The 18,956-nt window shown below is 36.0% G+C and overlaps 1 protein-coding gene across 3 annotated transcripts in view; it reads right to left on the bottom strand.

Annotated features, from left to right (window-relative positions):
• Positions 1-18,956, bottom strand: part of prkg1 (protein kinase cGMP-dependent 1) — a 96,572-nt gene that overhangs the window by 21,023 nt on the left and 56,593 nt on the right. For all 3 annotated transcript variants that reach the window (NM_001104714.1, XM_011484130.4, XM_078931340.1), the window contains 1 exon segment: positions 7,090-7,195. In NM_001104714.1, the coding sequence (NP_001098184.1) occupies positions 7,090-7,195 (106 nt within the window).

Below are 18,956 nucleotides of genomic sequence, written 5' to 3'. Positions count from 1 at the left end.
AGTCACATGAGGAAACGGGCTCACATTGTATGCTGTAAAAGCAGTGGAGCTGAAAATGTAGAAAATATTAAAATTCTTAACATCGTAGGGGAATATTAAAAAGAAAAGACACCACCATCTCAGGAACATAGTATATAAAAAATCAAATAACCTGTAATGCTGCGTTCAGGAAGATTTCACAACAGATTTGTACCGCTTCAACATTTCGCACCGTGCCTCTTCCAACTTTTCATGTACTAGAATCAAGTAGCGGCAGACTAGTGTGAACACAATTGACTATATATGAGAACTGGACTAAGTGACCCCTCCCCTCTTCTGTTCCAAATGGGTAGCACCTGCCAGTCCCAAAAATCCAAAATCCCATGGACTTTTATTGAGAAATAAACAGCTATTACTCAGTCATTTTTCCCGATAACCATTCTCGCTCTAAAATATCCTTTTAACATTTACTTAACAATCCAATTGTTTTTTAATTAAATATTTGCTGGACTGCAAATTCTTCAAGTTATAAACTGACTGATCATATGCGTCAATAAAAGTAGGTGGCCTTGCGTCAAACATTCAAAGACAGATTCTGCTGAGCCTGCTTTCAGTGGAAGGGGTGTGGCCAAACATGCACACTCCTGATTGGAAAGAGTGATTGCCATAGGCGTGTAGACTCAGACTGATCACGGCTTACTGAGATTGTCCGATTGCAACAAGCAATGGGCATATTGCAGAAAAATGGCAACTGAATTGGCTTAATTTGGTCGGAACCAAAAGAAAGTCTTTTTTCTTTGAGTGATGGCACATTCGCACAGTCCAGTTCTTATACAGTCAATGGTGAACACCATATGCTCAAAGCGGGTTCAAGAATGCCCGTTTTGCAAGTTCTTAAACATGCCACACATTCTCGGTGTGTACGTGGCTTAAGCCTTTTTTTTGTTTATTACTTCAAACTTTTTGGAAAAACTATTTTTATAGTTAATGCACAAACATAAGTACAATGAATTAAAAAAAGAAAAGATGCCAAAAATTTAAATCTCCAAAGTATAACAGCTGAACTCAGCTGCATTCATTTATGGACTTCACCATCTAATATCTTTTTAAATTTATAGCATCAACATGTTCAATTGCAAGGGATTCTGCAATTTATTACAGAATAAACAATGCACCTGAGCCTTGCAAATGTTGCAACAAAATTATTTAATTATTTGAATGACTCATTTAAATCCTCCAATTCTTTCAGGGTCAAGAAGGTAGAGAGTGCTAGAAACATGAAAAATGTTGTACAATGTCCTTTCATTTGTAAGAACAGTCTTTCATTAGAATTAAAACATTTAAAATCAAGCTGGCATGTTCAATTTATAACACACAAAGGAAGGAGATTCAAACACCTTTAAGAAAGACACTTGATGCACTTCTATTTGTTTTACTGTAAAGCAGCAGTTGTTTAAATATGATAGTTGTATCAGAGTAATCTCGGAACCAGGAAGATTAAGAGAAAATAGCTTGTTTAATGATGTGTCTGACAAAAAATGTCAATTTTGATAATCACAGGAGCTACGACCTTGATTTCACTGCAGACTGCTTAAAAGTAGAAACAGCAACACAAGAAAGATGACTTGTTTTCTGAGTATTTTAAGAATTAGGGAAACAAAAATATGTCAAACGTATTCGGACAAACCATTTAATTCAGTCAGTTTACTTTCAGCAATTAACTACCAAGGTCATCTTACGGTTTCACAAGTAACAACAAAACAAAGCAAAAATAAAGCAATTTTGAAAAAGGAATAAAATGCAGTGGTATCTTCTCTGACATTAAGGTTGAAATAAAAAAATGTTATTTCATTTTCTATATTGACCTTTTTTGATTTGGTTAGTTTCGGAATGCTGTTTTTATCATTTCATTGTTAAATGCTTTGATTTTTGTAGAAAGGTTGTCAAAAATGATAAATTACGAAAGCATTTGGGAAAAATAAAATCAGATGTCAATTCTTCTAGACTTGCTCTAGACCTTGAATTTTACAATGACAGTGGAAGGTGCACTGTGTACTGATGAATGGAGTGAAATGGTGGGGCCATCTGTCAAATTGTTGGAATAGAAATTAGGTCAAACGTTTAATGTAGACCACCAGATGGACAAAGCAACTACATCTGCCAATAACTGAGTTAAAGAATGACTAAGGCCATGTCATTCAAATTTCAAAAGGAGAAATGTAAACAGGAGCTTCTGAACAGGAAATGACCTTGTAAGTGAAGGATCAAGCAGCCCACATTATCAGACACTCAATATGCACAACATTAGCTATATTAGTTTACTATGAGTTTTGGGCCATCTGCCAGTCGGTTAGTGGCCACTGACAATCAGAGTGCTGCTAAGCTTAACAACCACATAGTCCTATGGATAATTAGATCAGATTGGCATTTAAACATGCCATCCATCTTCTAAACCTGTGTATTCTCCCTTCTGGGGTCACAGGGTTGCTGGATCCAGTCCCAGCCTCTGGTGGGCGAAGGCATGGTACATCCTGGGTGGTTAGATCTAGAAATAATCTACCTAAATGTAAACAGAGCATCAGAATTCAAAGGGAAAAAAAGATGGATTTTAGTGATTTTAAATGTTACTTAGATCCTGTAGTACTAGCATTCCAGTATCTGGTTTCCTCTTTTTCCTTTTTTTGTCTTTTTATAGATAAGTGACAGAGTCTGTGGAATTTTTGTAAGTGATTCCCTGAAGGCTTGGGTGAAAAAGAGAATGTTAATTTGAAGAAAAAGGCCCTAGTTGTGATCAAATCAAGTATTCAGAAGCCTATCTCTGAGTATATAGATCTCACAAGATCTCCAAAATGATTCAGGAGTTCAAGAACCGTTTCACGATCCACAGAGTTTGAATTTCTGCTTCGATCATTGAATAGTGGTGTTAAAATAGTGATGTAAACAACATGAAAGCATGGATCTATGCTGGCTTTTATCAACAACGATGCTAGATTCAAAGTCACTTAAATCACCTTTCATCTCCTCTTTGATGTTTGTTGTGAGCTTCATCAGTTCGTATTGGACATGTAAGCATCAAGCCGACACCATAAGGTAATGTTTTGTGTCAACATGTAGCTGTGTCGATGCACCAAGAAACTGTGTGTCAAAAAGCCTCACTTGACTTCAAGATGCATCAGTATTTTCTGCATACGTCTGTCTACTCAATTACAGCGTGAATGGACATTATTCAGGGGGGAAACACCAATATTCTTGTAATGGCATCAAATGTAGAGGCAAAATATCTGGCTGTAATTTTGCTTCCATATCTTCCCAGCAGCATAAATAAATGCAATCAGTCTGTCATCAAGCGGACTAAATAAAACAGACCCAATGTTTATCAAGGGAGGAAAGAAAAAGCTCATGTTGGTGAACAAAGGGTTTATCTTCCTCATATCTTCCTCACCTCTCCCTCTCTTTTTTTTTCCATCTGCCTCTCCCCCCCCTCATGTTCCATGTTTTATTACAGCAATCTGGAGCATCTAGTCTCAGCCTCCAGATCCTGGCCACTCTGCTGAGCCCTGTAAATGTTTCCTCAACAGCAGCACCAGATAACCAGCTAGATGGAGAACAGGTGACCCCACTCTACTTTAAAAACAGAGAAACACCGTCCACTTGCAAAGGCATTGACAGCGGGAGGGCTTGTCTTGCTGCAAAATTCAGTAGTCTTTCGAACAATTCACTAAAAAAAAAAAAGCAGTTAAGGGAACTATTCTGTCATTGTAGTTTTGTAATGTTACTTGTGTTGCTTGTAAAATATGCATGGAAGAAACCTGCTGGTTAGTTTAAAAATATATCTCTAAATGTAAAGACAAATAAGAACCAGTTAAACACAAGATATTTTTTCTTAGTTTATTTTTTATTTTAGCTAAACACACCCAAAAGCAGTGTGTTTGTTTGTTAAATAAAGCAGAAAGTACTTGAAATAAAGGATATTCATGAAGACAGCAGTGGATGCAGTTTATTTTTAAAGTCTACTTTGTGAATCTTGACTTGCCTCAAAACAGCTTTTTGAACCATTGACATATTGAACTTGGCAGGAATGTTTAAAAATATATTTGTTTGCGGCAAATGGCAAAGCACTGTGTAAAGGGAAGTAAAGCTCTGGTTTCTTTTTTTAACATTAATCTTATTTTAAACTAAAGAGAAACACAAATGACTACATGTATTATATATTTAATGTTTTGCAATAGGCTAATTGTATGAAGATACTGGAGAATATACCGGATAAAGTTGTGCATATTACGGTAAGTCCAAAATCAATTTATTTTACCCAAATATGTTTAATGAATGTATATTATATAGAGAAATGCGTCTTAACAATAAGGGAATTAAAATACCGCTACCACATCGTACTCTAAAGAGTTAACCAAAAAGTGGCAGAAGCAAGATGATTATGGGATTGGTTTACATATAGCAGGACTTAAGGCTGGGCTAAAACCTTTTTTTTCATTAGTTTTATATATCTTTATTTAGAAATCACAAAAATATTTGATCAAGATCAATAAATCCACTTTCAGTTACAACTATTCTTGTGTTACTTTGTGGCAGATAAATTGTTTTCTGTTAGTTTTTAATGCAAGAATTTTACACTTCTTTATAGAAACTTCCACCCCTTGATCCCTTTAAAATCTTAGTCATGGTATTATTTTTAAAAACCAAATGATTGAATGGAAGTTTTAAGTAATTTTTTTTATTAAAACTTGTCAAATCATGACTCATTATGAATTCTAAACTTGTTTATCTAAAATCAAATCAATAAAAGGATTTTGGTATTCTTACCCAGCTCTAGCATTAGTGTTCAAACTAATGCAAGAACCAAAGTAAAAGTAAACATTAATATGATTAAAGGGCGAGAAAAAAAAAAGAATGATATGCCCTCTAAATGTTTTTGCCTGTTTAACTTATGAGTAAAAATTCATAATTTTCCAGCAGTTGAAGAGAGGTCAAAGGACTCAGGAGAACCACTTTGCTTTTGTTTCCCGCTTAAACCAAAGCTCTTTTATTAGATCTTCTTCCGAGAGCCAAAGCTGGAATATAATTATCTGCTTATTAACGATGCTGTTATAAATCTCTGCTTTCTCCCTAGGCGACCCTTTATAAATCAAACACAGTCAGTCCAAAACAAGCATAAGTGCATCTATTAAATATTCACTTATCTCTCTGTTATGCTGTTATGCAGAATCTGAAAGGAAAGGAAGCTGCCAAAGTGTACAACATGTGCTCAGAACAGTGTCAAAAGAAATGGGCTACAAATGTTTTGGATCCCTCTTTTCCAATAAATATCTCCTCTCTCCCATGCTTAAAATATTAGTGGGGTTCCATAGCTGGTTCAAATGTATTTCAAAAGGATTTTTTTCAAAAGATTAAAGAGTCTAATGGACACAGATTGAAATAAATATAGTTTAAGGGAAATAATATTTTTATTTGTAATGGATAAATGTGGTATAGAGAAAGATGACAAAAACATAATTGTCCTTTCAGATTAGAAATTCAGCCGAGAGTGATATAAAATTTTACGTCTTCAAATTTCTCTTTATCTGATAAGATTGTGATTTACAAAAAAGTTGTTTAAAGGCTTAAACTTAAACCTTTTTGGTTTGAAAGGCAGACCTTTTTTTTTTTTTTTTTTTTAAATGGAAAACGGAATTTGCTGCAAAGATTTGGAAGGTTTCGATACTAAATACTGGATTTCTTTTAGTGTAATCAGTGTAAAATTTGGTGGTTCTTCTTCTCATAGGGCAGAGGGTCTGCAACCATTAACATTTAAAAAAAATACAAAAACATTTGGGTCAATTTCACTCTGACATTATCCTTCAAAGTCACCCTTCATAGAATAGGATACTGCTTAGTTTTTTGATATATAAATTAAGTATTGTTTTTTTGACAAAAAAAAACACTTTTTCATATATAGGGAAATTACTAATTTGACAGAGTTCACACAACTTCCTTAAAAAAAAAAAACCTGTGCCACATAGAATCATCTCACGGCAGCAACTGTAGTAGAAGCCTACGTAACGTCATGTCAGCAGTGATAGGATCAAATAAAATAAGAAAAATATTAAAACTACGTAATCTATTTTTGTTTGTGCACCTTCACCATAAATTCTTTTACCCAACTAGTTAAACTATAGAGCCAACTAATTGACTCTAATGTCATGTTCGGACCATAAATTGCACTTAAATCCTTTAAAATTTTCAAAAATGGACAGTCTGCCTTTTAATTGAGCGCACTTTATGCATCTAATTCTGGTTGTGGTAACTGACCACTGCTACATGGTGTTAAAAAATTTGTAGTCTGACTGTGGTAAGCTACAATGCCGCACTGCTTCATGGATTATTGGAGCATTAGGGATACTGTAGTTCAGGAGGCTCCTGGCAAATAAGCACAAATAAATTAAAGTTCTCCAACTGTTTTGTTCAGCTTGATGTACTAAATAGTCAGAAATATTTTTTACTTTTTAAAATAAAAACATTTTACATTTCTTGAACCAGAGAGCTACAATGGAAGGGTAAAAGAGCCACAGGTTGCAGACCCCTGCATCATTGGCTTTACCAACCTGATTCCTGAATGAAAGGACTTACAGGAAACTGAAATGGTGCATGAAACACAGAGAAGATATTGCATAATTTTTGTAATTGGCTTGAAGACCAAAGTAGATGAGAAGCAGCAACAGAAGATGAGAAAAGACCAACAGTAATTGCATGTCCTCCACTGTTGTCTTTTATCTTCCCCTTCATGCAGATCTCTCAAAAAAAAAAAAGAAAAAGGAAGAAAAAGACCTTTTGAAGAATAGACTCCTCTGAAGAAAACTGATGAATGTCCAGGTCTTAGGACATTAAAAGTTCCAAAGTACAAGTCATTTTTTCACCAGCCAAAATGACACTATTCTTTGACGAATGCCGATTCATCTAAATCATTAATAAAAGGGATAAAGGAAGAGAACAAACCTTCAGAGTAACGGCTCAAAAATGCTCTCCTGCATTAATTTGATTAATTAATTCACTGCATTTCAGATCAAAGACCCATCAAGCCCATTTGTCTGTCATGGTGGCATAATACGCCATGGTTACCTTTTCAGAAAGTCCATATACTCCGTGTGCTTGATGAGACCCGTCCTCATCATGATCGTCTGAAAACACTGTCGGTCGATGGCCCACAGCTTCACGTTTGTTAGAGCTGCAAAGAAGAAAACACACAAAAGCTGCTATTAAAATCCATCCTTATTCTATCAATACAACAAAGTGCATGAAATACGATGTGCAGCCATTTGTTTTCCCATCCGTGATGATGGCGGTGGACACTTGCTGTGAAAACAAAACAAACATTTGAAATATGCTTTATACTGGAGGAAGAAAAAGTAAAAAATACTTTTATTTAGCCCTTAGCCTGCAGAGCAAATGCCTGCAATCATGAATTCTGCCATACTAAACAGTTAGAAATTAATTGGTATTTTTGGAGCCCTGTGCATTAATGGTTTGCCTCAACCCATACATGAAACATTTTACGGTAATTGCTTTGGGGTCAAATATCTGACTTAAATAAGCCATGTTTTCCTTTTATAATTAAAACCCTTGAACTCCTGATTGGGCTTTGTTTCGGGAGCAATTATCAAAATTTTTGACATAAAGTAGTGCGGGCTGCAAATCACAGCCACCATGACATTGTTCTGTTGAATTTTATGCAGTTAATTTAGAATTAATTGTTCTCGCAATGATTGCAGTTTTTAAGGGTTCACAGTCATAATCATCTTCTACAAATGGAGCACATGGGGACTAAAAGGTTTTGTTTTCATCTAAAATCAACACAACGTTGAGTATCTGCATCATCAATTACTTCATCCATGGTGTCCGCAGCGGGGCGGGATATTTGAAGGAAACTTTAGGATTGAATCAAAAGTACAACATAGCCAATAAATTAACTCTCAATGCTTCGACATTAATTTGCTTCAACATGTGTGTCGTTTTGAGATTTTCTGTCTTATAAAATGGTGAATCTAAAAAGAGTTTACTAGAACAAGCACCATCAAAGTAGGTCTAAGGAGTTTGTGGAATAGCTGTAGACCGAGTGTTAAACAGTATTTAAATGGTCATTTCAGGGTTTAGAAAATTATCCACTCACTCTCATAGTCTCATACCATTTGTTAAAATAGTATAAATATATTTGATTGGCAAAGCGGCAAAACATTTTTTCTACTTTGATGGCTTTAGCTAAAAGTCTTATTTAACCATTTGCATAACATAAATGTTGAACGTTAATTTTCCTTCTGTGCTTAAAAGTATGCGTTTATTATTGGATCAAATAGCTTTAAAAATTAAATAGGAAGATCACATTAAAAACAATGATTAGCTGATATGTATTGTTGTTTTCTTTTCTATACTGCTACAACCAAAACAGTGAAACATCCTCAAATATAAATTTTTGATATACCACTCTACATGGAGTTCTCTATTGTCCGCATTGTTTAAATTTGTAAGACATCTAACTTAAATGTAAATAATAATAAATAAATAATAAATAAATTAACACTGAAAGGTTTAGTTTTTGTGGTGTTTAGTGGGGGACTAAACACCACAAAAACTAAACCTTCCCCCAAGTACACTTTCTCCCCCATTTTTTTTACCTGCTTTAAACTATCTGTGGGTCTTCATCAGTCATTTTCTAGCCCAAATAACTCCCACATCAACAAATTACAAATAACGTTGAACACATTTTGTGGAAATCCATGATGGGTTTTTGTCCGGAAAGCCTATGACCATATATAATAATAATGTTTATTTCTTCCCTTTAAAACCAATCTGAAAAAGACATTGTGTGATTGGAGATAAACATAACGACAAGGCATGAAGACCATCATTCAGCTGAGACAACAAATACAAAAATAGACTTCCACTGTATGAAAGCCTCAGTTTTATTTCCCATCATTGTGTTGTGTGCAGTTGCTCAAAAGAACTCCAAGAGCAATCCACCGAGAAAAAAACTGAAATCTTCAGGGAGTCAGTCCACCGGGCTTTTTCTAATAATACAAAAAAAATACATCTGATAACGCTCCATTTGATTCTTTTGTGCGAGTGTTGCTGCTGCTCACTCCATCTCACTCCTGCACTTGAAGATCTAAGTTTTCACGATGAAGATTGAGTTTTTCTGATAATCTCTGGAGGTTATTGATTGTAGAAAGAGGCATGTCTGGCTGGCTGGCTGTCTAGAGTCTAGACAGACATGCTTTGGTAAAGTTGCTATCTGTTTATATAAAACCTGCAAAGTCTCAAGAGTCGGCTGTCAAAGGTTCCTGTATCAGATATTGTTACACTAATTAAACTGACATGTACACTCAGCACAACAACATCAATGTCAACGCAAGACTGAGTGATTTCTGCTGGGGCGTCATGTGTTTCATGTCACTTCTTGGAGGGAAATATCTTATGGTGAAACAAATTCATTCAAATGTAATAAAAAGAAGATGTATGCACACCCCTGCCATGTCACAGACACCACACATTTTCTCTCTGTAGATCAACACTTTGGCAGTGACCTAAAATAAGCCAAACCATGAGAGAGATGCTCTCGTTACTGAGAGTAGATTCTCTCCCAAAGCACACAGCAAGCCATAAAAATACACACTGACACACATCCCATAACTGTACAGACATTCTGTACAAGACAAATAAATAACAGAAAGTACTCATTTTCATTAAGAATATCAACCTATTGGCCTTTTCACCCAAATAAATTAAACCTTTCAGACCTAACACAAGGCACGCCATTGGAGGTTGCCAGAATCCAAATTGTAATTTTCTACAATAAAGTATTTTTCTTTTTATTCATAAGCCTTACAAAAGGTGTTATTAGTTTCATTCATATTTGGATCTAGTTGAGTCTCATCTAATCAGAAAGGTTATTTCTGGTGTGGTGATGTGGAAAATTGGAACAGATTACCATAGACTGCAGCCCCAACAAATCTTGTGTTTCAAAGTAGGTTTAAGGAGAAAAATAATTTGACCCAAAGGCAACAAGAGTGGGAGGTGAGATGTCAGTGAACACAGTGTGGAGTGCAGGGCGGAGGGAGGGTGTTTAGGAAGCAAGAAGGACTATGGTGGGCGTGCAGGAAAACACATTTATAGGGACCCTGTAGCACATTGCAATAGACGAACTTATTATTTAGAGACTTTGCTGAATTGCGGTGAGACTCTGGGAGCCAGTTAGCCTGTGCTGATGGCGCAGATAAAGGTCTTAATGCTCATGGGTTGCTGACCATTCACTCCACAGCGTTTTGGAGGGCTATGGCAACAAAAGAGAACTCTGCTGTGAAATGGAGGACGCTTGTAGAAACTGAGCTTGAGATTATCAGGGTGTCAGTTTTAAAAGTTAAATGCATGATCCACAAACCCAAAGTGAAAAGTAGACATAGCAGATGTCAAGGTTAAGAAATGTTTTATTCTGCATAGCAAAAACCCAAGATGATGCCTGGCACTTGATGTTGGTGCTTATAACAGAGAGATCTACTTTTTCAACAACATCACAGATGGTGCAGCTCTGGGAGCTTCAGCTGTACAATCAAGTGAACAAAGAGGCAACTTGAGGGAAAAAAGATTGCACATGGGGGAGATCTTCACAGATCCTCGAAAAACATTTTTAAAGAGAGGCTTTATTGTTGCTGCTATAAATGGTAAAATGTACCAAGCTGTTTTACTGGCTGTAATTGACTAAAACAAACGTATGCATTTAAAATGAGAATTAAAAAGTATTTCAACACCATTTGGAGAAACACACTGACCAGAAGGCAACAATACTGCTTCATGTTTATCATCTCAGCTCATATTGCTTCAAATCATATTGGGAGCATCTCAAATCTAAGATATTCTATATGGATCAGAGAACAGAAGGAAGGCCCCACAACTCAGCCATGTCTTGTACTGTGAGTTAAGGTAAAAAGCTCATTTCAGATGGTTGTAATATCTTGCTGATCAAAGCGGCTCTGACCTAATTAGCTTTTCAACTGGCTGCTAGCACACAGACAAGGAAGTCTTATCCAATATCCGATGTCCGCTCATTTCTCTAATTATTTGTTGTTGCCCTCAGAGAACAAGTCTGTGGGGGTTCCTAAATGAACTTAAACATGTTAACTCCCTGTTAGACCAAGTGGTAGAAGCACGACTTAAACAAAATATTTTTGAAAACTGTTTTACTCTCAAGGCAATTAAAAAAAAAGAAGATTTTTTTTCCCCCAGGCGGGGTTGTAAAAGGGTTAAAAGGAAAACAAAAATGAAGGTATTCAACAGTTTTACCCAACATCAATGTGACTAATTCTTTTCACATTGCATGTCACAATGATAGATGACACTAACACCCATGTTGGGTCCAATAGGGAGAGGGTCAGTGAAGGGCAAAGGTAAGGACCAACCCCCAAAGAGATGAGGGAAAAAAAAAGAAGAAAATAAAACATCACGGGTAGACTAGAGGAAAGTATGGGAAAACTGACCCAATCAGGCTTTGGTTTGCCCAAGGGGAATAGTGGAAAGAAAGAACCTTCTACTCAAAAGTCTGAGTATAAAGAAAAGCTCAGATGTATGATCCCTGGCTTCAAACATACCCAAAGGTGTCACAGTAATGTTGATACCCCGAGATCAATGGAAAATACTTGTCTTATGTGTGAGATGTAAAGGAAGTGTGCAATTTGTGCACAAAAAGGTAGCACCTCCTAGACACCTTTTTCTGACAGGAGACCAATTGCACAAACCATCCTATAAATATCTGCCAAGATGAAAAACATCTTTATCTTCACTGATGTTTACAGTGAGCCCTTCAGATGGAGGCAACATCTGAATAATTTGAAGCTGATTTATGTGGCATATGGTTTTATTTAGTGGGAAATACATCTCAAGTGTCAGACGTTTATGCAAAGTGGATCTATTGAAATTCCTTTGGATTACATGTTTTATTCCTTGATTTAAAAATCAGGCTGACCTCACTGTTTCACATTGTTGACAAGTGTTTAACATCTTTGGCCTTGAAAGCTCCTTCAAACCGAATGGCATCACACTCCAGAAAAAAAAATGGCTATTCAAAGCCACTCTTTATTATCACCCTTACTCTTGATGCAGCGATTGCAATCCCTCTTCTCTTGTTTATTTGCAACAATGGACCAATAGTTGTTAATGCCACTAGTGCCAAAAGTACCACCTGCCAGGCACACTGTGCCAAATGGGAATTCGTGACACACAGCGTTTCCATGGATGTTTTCAGTATAATGTGGGATGCAGAAGGAAAAGATTAAACAACTTATTTTATTTTATTTTGCTAAATAATATTTTTTACAACTTAAGAAACCATGAAAATGTTTGAAGTTGGGTTTTAACAATGATTTTTTTTATCTTGACAGATTTTGTAGGAAACTTTGCAGAGTTGTTTGAATACACTCAGTTTAATACCAGTTACAATGAAATGTCTAAACATGCATATATGGATGGCTCGGGCTTCCATGTTTAAAACTCTAGTGTTCACGTGTCTCTATGCAAGTTTTTAAGCCCATTTTCAAGCTCTACGCACATAATGCGTGCCCATTGAGAGTTGGACTAGTTGAATTTTGACCAATCAGGGACTGAGGTTTGGTAGTAACATATAGCTACCATCTTTTTCAAAACACGGACGTGCCAACCGGTTGAAAATTGATTATGATGGAAATATTAATACTTGTGGCTTGTGCCTGGCCAGAATTATAAAATCATGTTTTTCATACATCTGAACAAAGCTGTGAAAGAAAAAGCCTAGAGCAAGATTTTCCAGATTTGTAATGATTCGACATTTCCAATTGTGAGCATGCACCAATATCGTGCAGCGACAGTCTAGCGTGAACACCATAGCTAAGAGCATGTTCAAGAATGCGCATCACATGCCCAGTGTGTATGTTGCATTACTGTCCCACTTCCAATGAGAGTTATCCGTCCTGGGGGAGGATCTCTCCTTCATGTGGGCACCCCTGAGGTTTCTTCGTTTTTTTCGGAATCCATTTTTTTTTAGGAGTTTTTCCTTACCGCGAAGGGGGGGGTCTAAGGGCAGGGATGTCCTGTTTAGTTTATTCTGTTTAGTTAGCGCAATTTAGTATTTTCCCATTGAATTCTATGTATTCATGATCTTTTTGATTTTATGTTTTACTTTTTCAATTACCTATACGAAGCCCATCGAGACGACTGTTGTTGTGAATTTGGGCTATACAAATAAAATTTAGTTGAATTGAATTTAGTTTAGATTGTAGAGTTAAGAGATACATTTTACAACCATGTTTAGAGATTTTTTCTTTTGATTCAGACAAAATATAAAACTCCACACATTTTTGCCAATATTTGGTCTAATGAAATGAAAAATAAAATCTGTTTAGTTTTTTTTTTTATTTATTCCTATTCTTTTCATTCATTTTCTAAACCTGCTTAGTCTCATTCAGGATCACAGGGGTGCTGGAACTTACCTCCTGGCAAAGGGGAGCAATTACACACAGAAACAGACAAACTGACAACTATATTAATACCTAAGGGACAATTTCGTGTCACCAATTAACCTACGCAGCTTGCTTTTGACCGCGAGAAGAAGTCAGAATAGTAAGAAAAAATAAAAACATGCTTGCACACAGAAACCATGCAATTTCTACACTGGAAAGTCTAGCCAGGACTCGAACCATGGCTTTTCTTGTAATGAGGGGAGAAAGCCAACCACGGCAAACGCTGCGCAGCTAAAATTCTATTCAATTCATTTTATTTGATTAACTGAAGTTAATTTAAATTTGATTAAAATCAGTTTAATTGAAATCAAATTCACTCAACTGAATCCAAACTAGATCAATTCAAGTGAAAGTTGCATTTCTCTCATATCTATTCTGAGCATACCTGAAATGATAATGAAGAGAAATAACTGATGTTCAACAAAACAACCCCCCATCCTCCATCAGAAGGAGTCTCTGTGACTCTTCCTCTGCTTTACTTTAGAGCAGAAAGGGACACAAACAAGCATGAAGACATTACTTGGGAATACACCTTCTTTCTTATTGACAGTTGTAATAACATTTACATGGAATGTAAACAGGTAAAAGTGAGGAGAGGTTCTTAGTGCATCATGGGAAATACTTAAGTAGCTTCTGCCAATATCAATTTGGAGCCTTTTGCTGCAGGCTGAAAAACTGCCGGCTTCCTCAAGTGAGAGAAGCAGAGAGCTTAAGGCTCTGACTACTGCTCTACTTTAAGGAAATTGTGTTAACTACAAATAGAAATGCACATTTATGCACAAGTTAGAATTACAGAAGCAGATTGCTTCTCTCGTCAAAACAACAAATTGCAGAAAAGAGCCATCATTTATATTAAATATAAATTCAAATCCTTTGCAGTGAGGACCTCAAACTTCGGATTCTCACTGCAGTTTTACTTTTCGAAGTGCTACACTTTTATTTTTAGACAGTTTGAATAAAAGATTTTATCGAAACCCTAAGTTTCCCTTTTTTATGTGCAAAAAGAAGATGACATCTTTATATTGTGGCCTTGGCAATCCCTTTCTGTGACAGTGTGGCTGTTTATGATTTTCTAGATTATTTATACAATGATCACTAGTTTAAGATTTGAATTAGGTTAGACTAAATTAGGAGTGTGAGGTTGATGTCAGTCACTGTGGTACACAAAGCTACTTTTAGTCTAGGAAACTGTACCTCTGCTCTCCTACAAGCAGAGAGGAACTTCATGGATAAATGGCGTATACTTATGTAGCGCTTTTCTACCTTCTTCAAAGGCCCAAAGCGCTTTACAGTCACAGACCCATTCACCCATGCACACATATTCACACACTGTTTGCGGCTCCGCTGCCGAACACAAGTTCCAACCTTCCACCAGAGGCAAGGTGGGATTCAGTGTCTTGCCCAAGGACACTTTGACACATGGGCGGGCAAGGCGGAAATCGGACCAACACTCTTCTGATCAGAGGTTAACCGCCTAACCGCTGCCCCACAGCATAAGAATAGACCTTCACAAATTTGTGCATAGGAACTAAACCCTTTTGATAAACATTTGACAGTAATAATGATTAACCTCAAGCAACATTTTGCCTCCTTTTTTGTAATTCTAACCCCTCCTGTTCTTTAAATCAGAAATATATGCAAATAATATAAGTACGGTTTAGTCACAAATACAGAAGGAGTTTATACAAATATACACCCTGGGAGTCTGAAGATTCACAACTCCTTCTTGTAAAAATAACAGCTGTTCCTCCAGAGGCTTTCAGCTCTCATCCGTTTGCTCTGCTGCTGAACAAGACAAGTTATTTAAAAAATAAAAATAAAATCTGTTGGAATTGCTTGTTCAAAGTACATCCGCAACCCTTGTGCTATCCTATGGGGTCAAGATTACCATTGACGTGTTCTCCCTACCATGACAAAGGTGGATAAAGGTGGTGAGGATTTCATGTTATCCATGGACACCAGTAAAGATGACAAATCATTGAAGAAAAAAGTTCAGTCTTGTTGGGTCTAGATGACCTCACTCCCAATGTCAAAGTCCCCAGGATAGCACAAGGGTTAGCATTTGGTTAAAAATAACCAACTACCAAAAGAGGAGTAAAATTACTTCCCCTGCCTACTTTTTCCTCTACATCATCTTGTTGGTTTAATTATACCTGTTGCTGCAATGACTTCAACAGCATTACTGCACAATCAAATGATGGGGCAATGGAAATGGGTTTGCAAACCTTGGAGATAGTAAAAACATGTGCTTGAAATAATTCAATTATGAAGAGCATGTCTAAATTATTCTAGGTATTGAAGAATAACCAGAGATTTATTTAAGAGCCGCTTCACCAAATTAATTATAGGGAAAACATACCACATTTCTGTCACTGTAAAATTCAAGCTGGACATTTAAATACGAAAAAAAAAAAATCAATTCTAGGACTTTGAAAAGAAATTGGGAGATTTTAGTTTTTGTTGTTTAACATCCTGTCCTTTGAAGAACACAAGTGAAAAATCTTTCAACTGGTCTGAAAAAGTGATCTCAAAGAGACAGTAACTGTTTTGGTAAAGAAAGTCTTATGCAAGTCGTTCAATGTGTGTGTGTGTGGTGGTGGTGGTGGTGGGGATAGTCCTTCTCCCATCACTCAATAACATGCATCGATTGTTTCAAGACAAAGTTTTCAGAGCATGACAAAGGAGGACAGGTCATTTACCTTCATATCACAGAGCCTGAAGATAAGGAAATATCCTTAGAAATTACAGCCTAAGTGACAATTGTTCAAGTAAATCCTTAACGACTCAAGACAAATCCCATTAAATAAAAGGATTTGCAGGAAACTTGACAGTTGTCCCGTTTCTGGGAATCTCTACACAAAGTATAATAAACTGCCAGTTTTCCCCAAACTTCACCTTATGTGGGAGTTTATATTTAAGTCCATCACCTTGAAATATATTTAAAAAAAACAGGAAGACACAACTTTGAATAATACCAACAAAAAAATAAACAGAGCTTAAGCTCTCCTACAGGCAGAATTTCATTATTACAGGTGGACTAAAATTATTCTGTATACAGCTCTGGTGCATGTAACTTTAATCAGAATTTCTAATCTTTCAACATTTTGAATAATACATTTTTGAATCTTTGATAGTCTGAACTTTGGTTTGTTTACAGATTTATAAAAATGAATAAAAATGTCATTTTAGCTTAAAAAAAATCCATCAAGATCCTTTTAATCCAATAAAGGAGTAAAAGTTATCATTGACCACCTGTTAAAATCAAATAAGCAAGATGAGAAATGTAATGTAGTTAAATAAAATGGCATCTATATGTACACACGTGCACACAAAATTCCAGCTAAATGTTAAGCAGAAGATTTAGAAAGGCTTAGTGACAAAAAGATGGGACAAAATAAAATCATAACTGCAGAATGTCTCATACAGGTTGGAAGCCAGTTGCAAGGTATTAAATTACAAGCTCTGTGAGACACAAGAGTCGGACATAAATGTCACAAAAAATCCACTGAACAGTTACTCTAAAATGTTAATGTAATGTACAAATGTTAACCTTGTTGTGGTGCAAGCAGACAACACAAATGAATGTCGGATGTCAATCCAATTGATCCTAAATGGGGCTGTGAATGTATGCATCAAATGTAATTTGATAATATTTCAGGCAATGCAGAGAACAGACCAAGTTTCCAAACTCAAGAATCAACAACCAAGAAATTAAAAAAATAAATAAATAAATATATAACAAAAATTTTTTGATCCCTTCAATTAATCTAAATATCAAAATATTTAAAGGATCTACATGGCTATTATACTAAAATAAGTAAGAAAGTAAAAAGTATAATGCACACTGTACAGAAATACAATATTCGTTAGCCTGCTATGAATAGAAGAAACCAAGAAAAATGGTGTATACTTCTACACTTATTCATTTTATTAGAACAAAACATTAGTGACCAAAGCCAAATTGAATTTGACCAAAGTACCATCACATTTACAATTTATACAATGAATAAATGCAGATTTACAAGAGGAGCAACTCCAATAATGTAAGCAGAATTGGATTATAAAGGCCTGGCAACTTTCAACAGCTAATTTACCCATCTCCATCAATAAATGCTGCTCTCACCCTAGATTCACAACATTTTTAATTAAAATACATTCATCCCTGCTTCTCTTTTTATTTTAAGAGATTTAATTTCATAGTAGTGTGATGCAAGTACTGCACCGCTAACGTTTGTGATAAGGACCACCGCCGCTGTGTCGAGCACAGAAAACATCTTTTCCTTCCGTTCTGTGCGCTTTGTCACCACTAATAGAAAATTACTTTTTTCCATATAAATTGCTCTTTCAGTGGTTTGTCAGATACATTTTTAATTGCTTGTTGTCCTCAACAGCAGAGGCTGTCAACAAAAAAAGCGTTTTCCACACAACCTGATAAATTTCAGTTTGCTCAACTAGAAAATCAATTGGAGAAGGAGAGAGGTGTGTTTGTTATTCATCGGCAAGTCTGCTATTTTTAGGTTCTGGACCAAGTTGTATCAGGTGGCATTTCCTCTGAATTTCTTCATAATTCAAACTCCTCACTTGTACCCAGAATTCTTCATGTGTTAGGCAAAAAAAGGTTGGGAAAAAAAAGATTTTTGCAGTTTAGTGTTACATGAGGCAAGGAAACGATATATTCATATTAAAATTACAGCTAACACTAGAATTACTTCATAATAATATCATCTGCTTCTCAGCACAGATGTTTTCTATCCCTCCAAGGGTGAGAAAAAAAAATCAAATCAATTCACCCAAAAATAACGAGGGGACACAGTAGAATGTAATCCCCCACTGCTTTGCCACAGTGTGATAAACACACGCTCCTGTCAGTATGTGCGTGACTGTCTGACTGCCAGCATAGAACAGTCATTGCTGTGTGGGAATGTGATTTTTGCATGTACTTTTTCATTTTAATAATCAATTCCAAATTCTTATGACAAGAAGCCTCTTTAGGCTGCAGGACTCCTACAGTTTTATGGAGCCCATGAGAAAGCTGCTCTGTGTAGAGGAAAATGGATAATAATATAAACAGTAGCCACATGAGCAGCTAGAGACACTTTCCATCTGTGAACACGGAGATTAAATTCATATGTTTGAGACATTACATTTTTAGTGTACATTGTTTACATGCTAATGTTTATTCTTTAACCTTTGACTCCTTGGTATCTAACAGATATATCCGACACTTCAACAGTCAGTAATCCCCACTACATCTTCTAAATTACAAGTATCTCCTTCTCCCAAATACTGGTCTATGAGGTCATTTAGAGTTTCACACCCAACACTTTTATTCAGGTGAACATGCACTTATGTTTTTTTTGAGTAAACTTTAAGATGATTACAGAAACATTTTGCAAAAAGGTATGGTGAAAATCTATGTGCTTCACTGTCACAAATCTATTTTCTGTG

Source organism: Oryzias latipes, chromosome 15 (assembly GCF_053564925.1).
Source record: "Oryzias latipes strain Hd-rR chromosome 15, Olatipes_Hd-rR_3.1".
Lineage (NCBI taxonomy): Eukaryota > Metazoa > Chordata > Actinopteri > Beloniformes > Adrianichthyidae > Oryzias > Oryzias latipes.
Note: the sequence above shows the minus strand (reverse complement) of the source record. Positions and strands in the feature narration are given on the sequence as shown.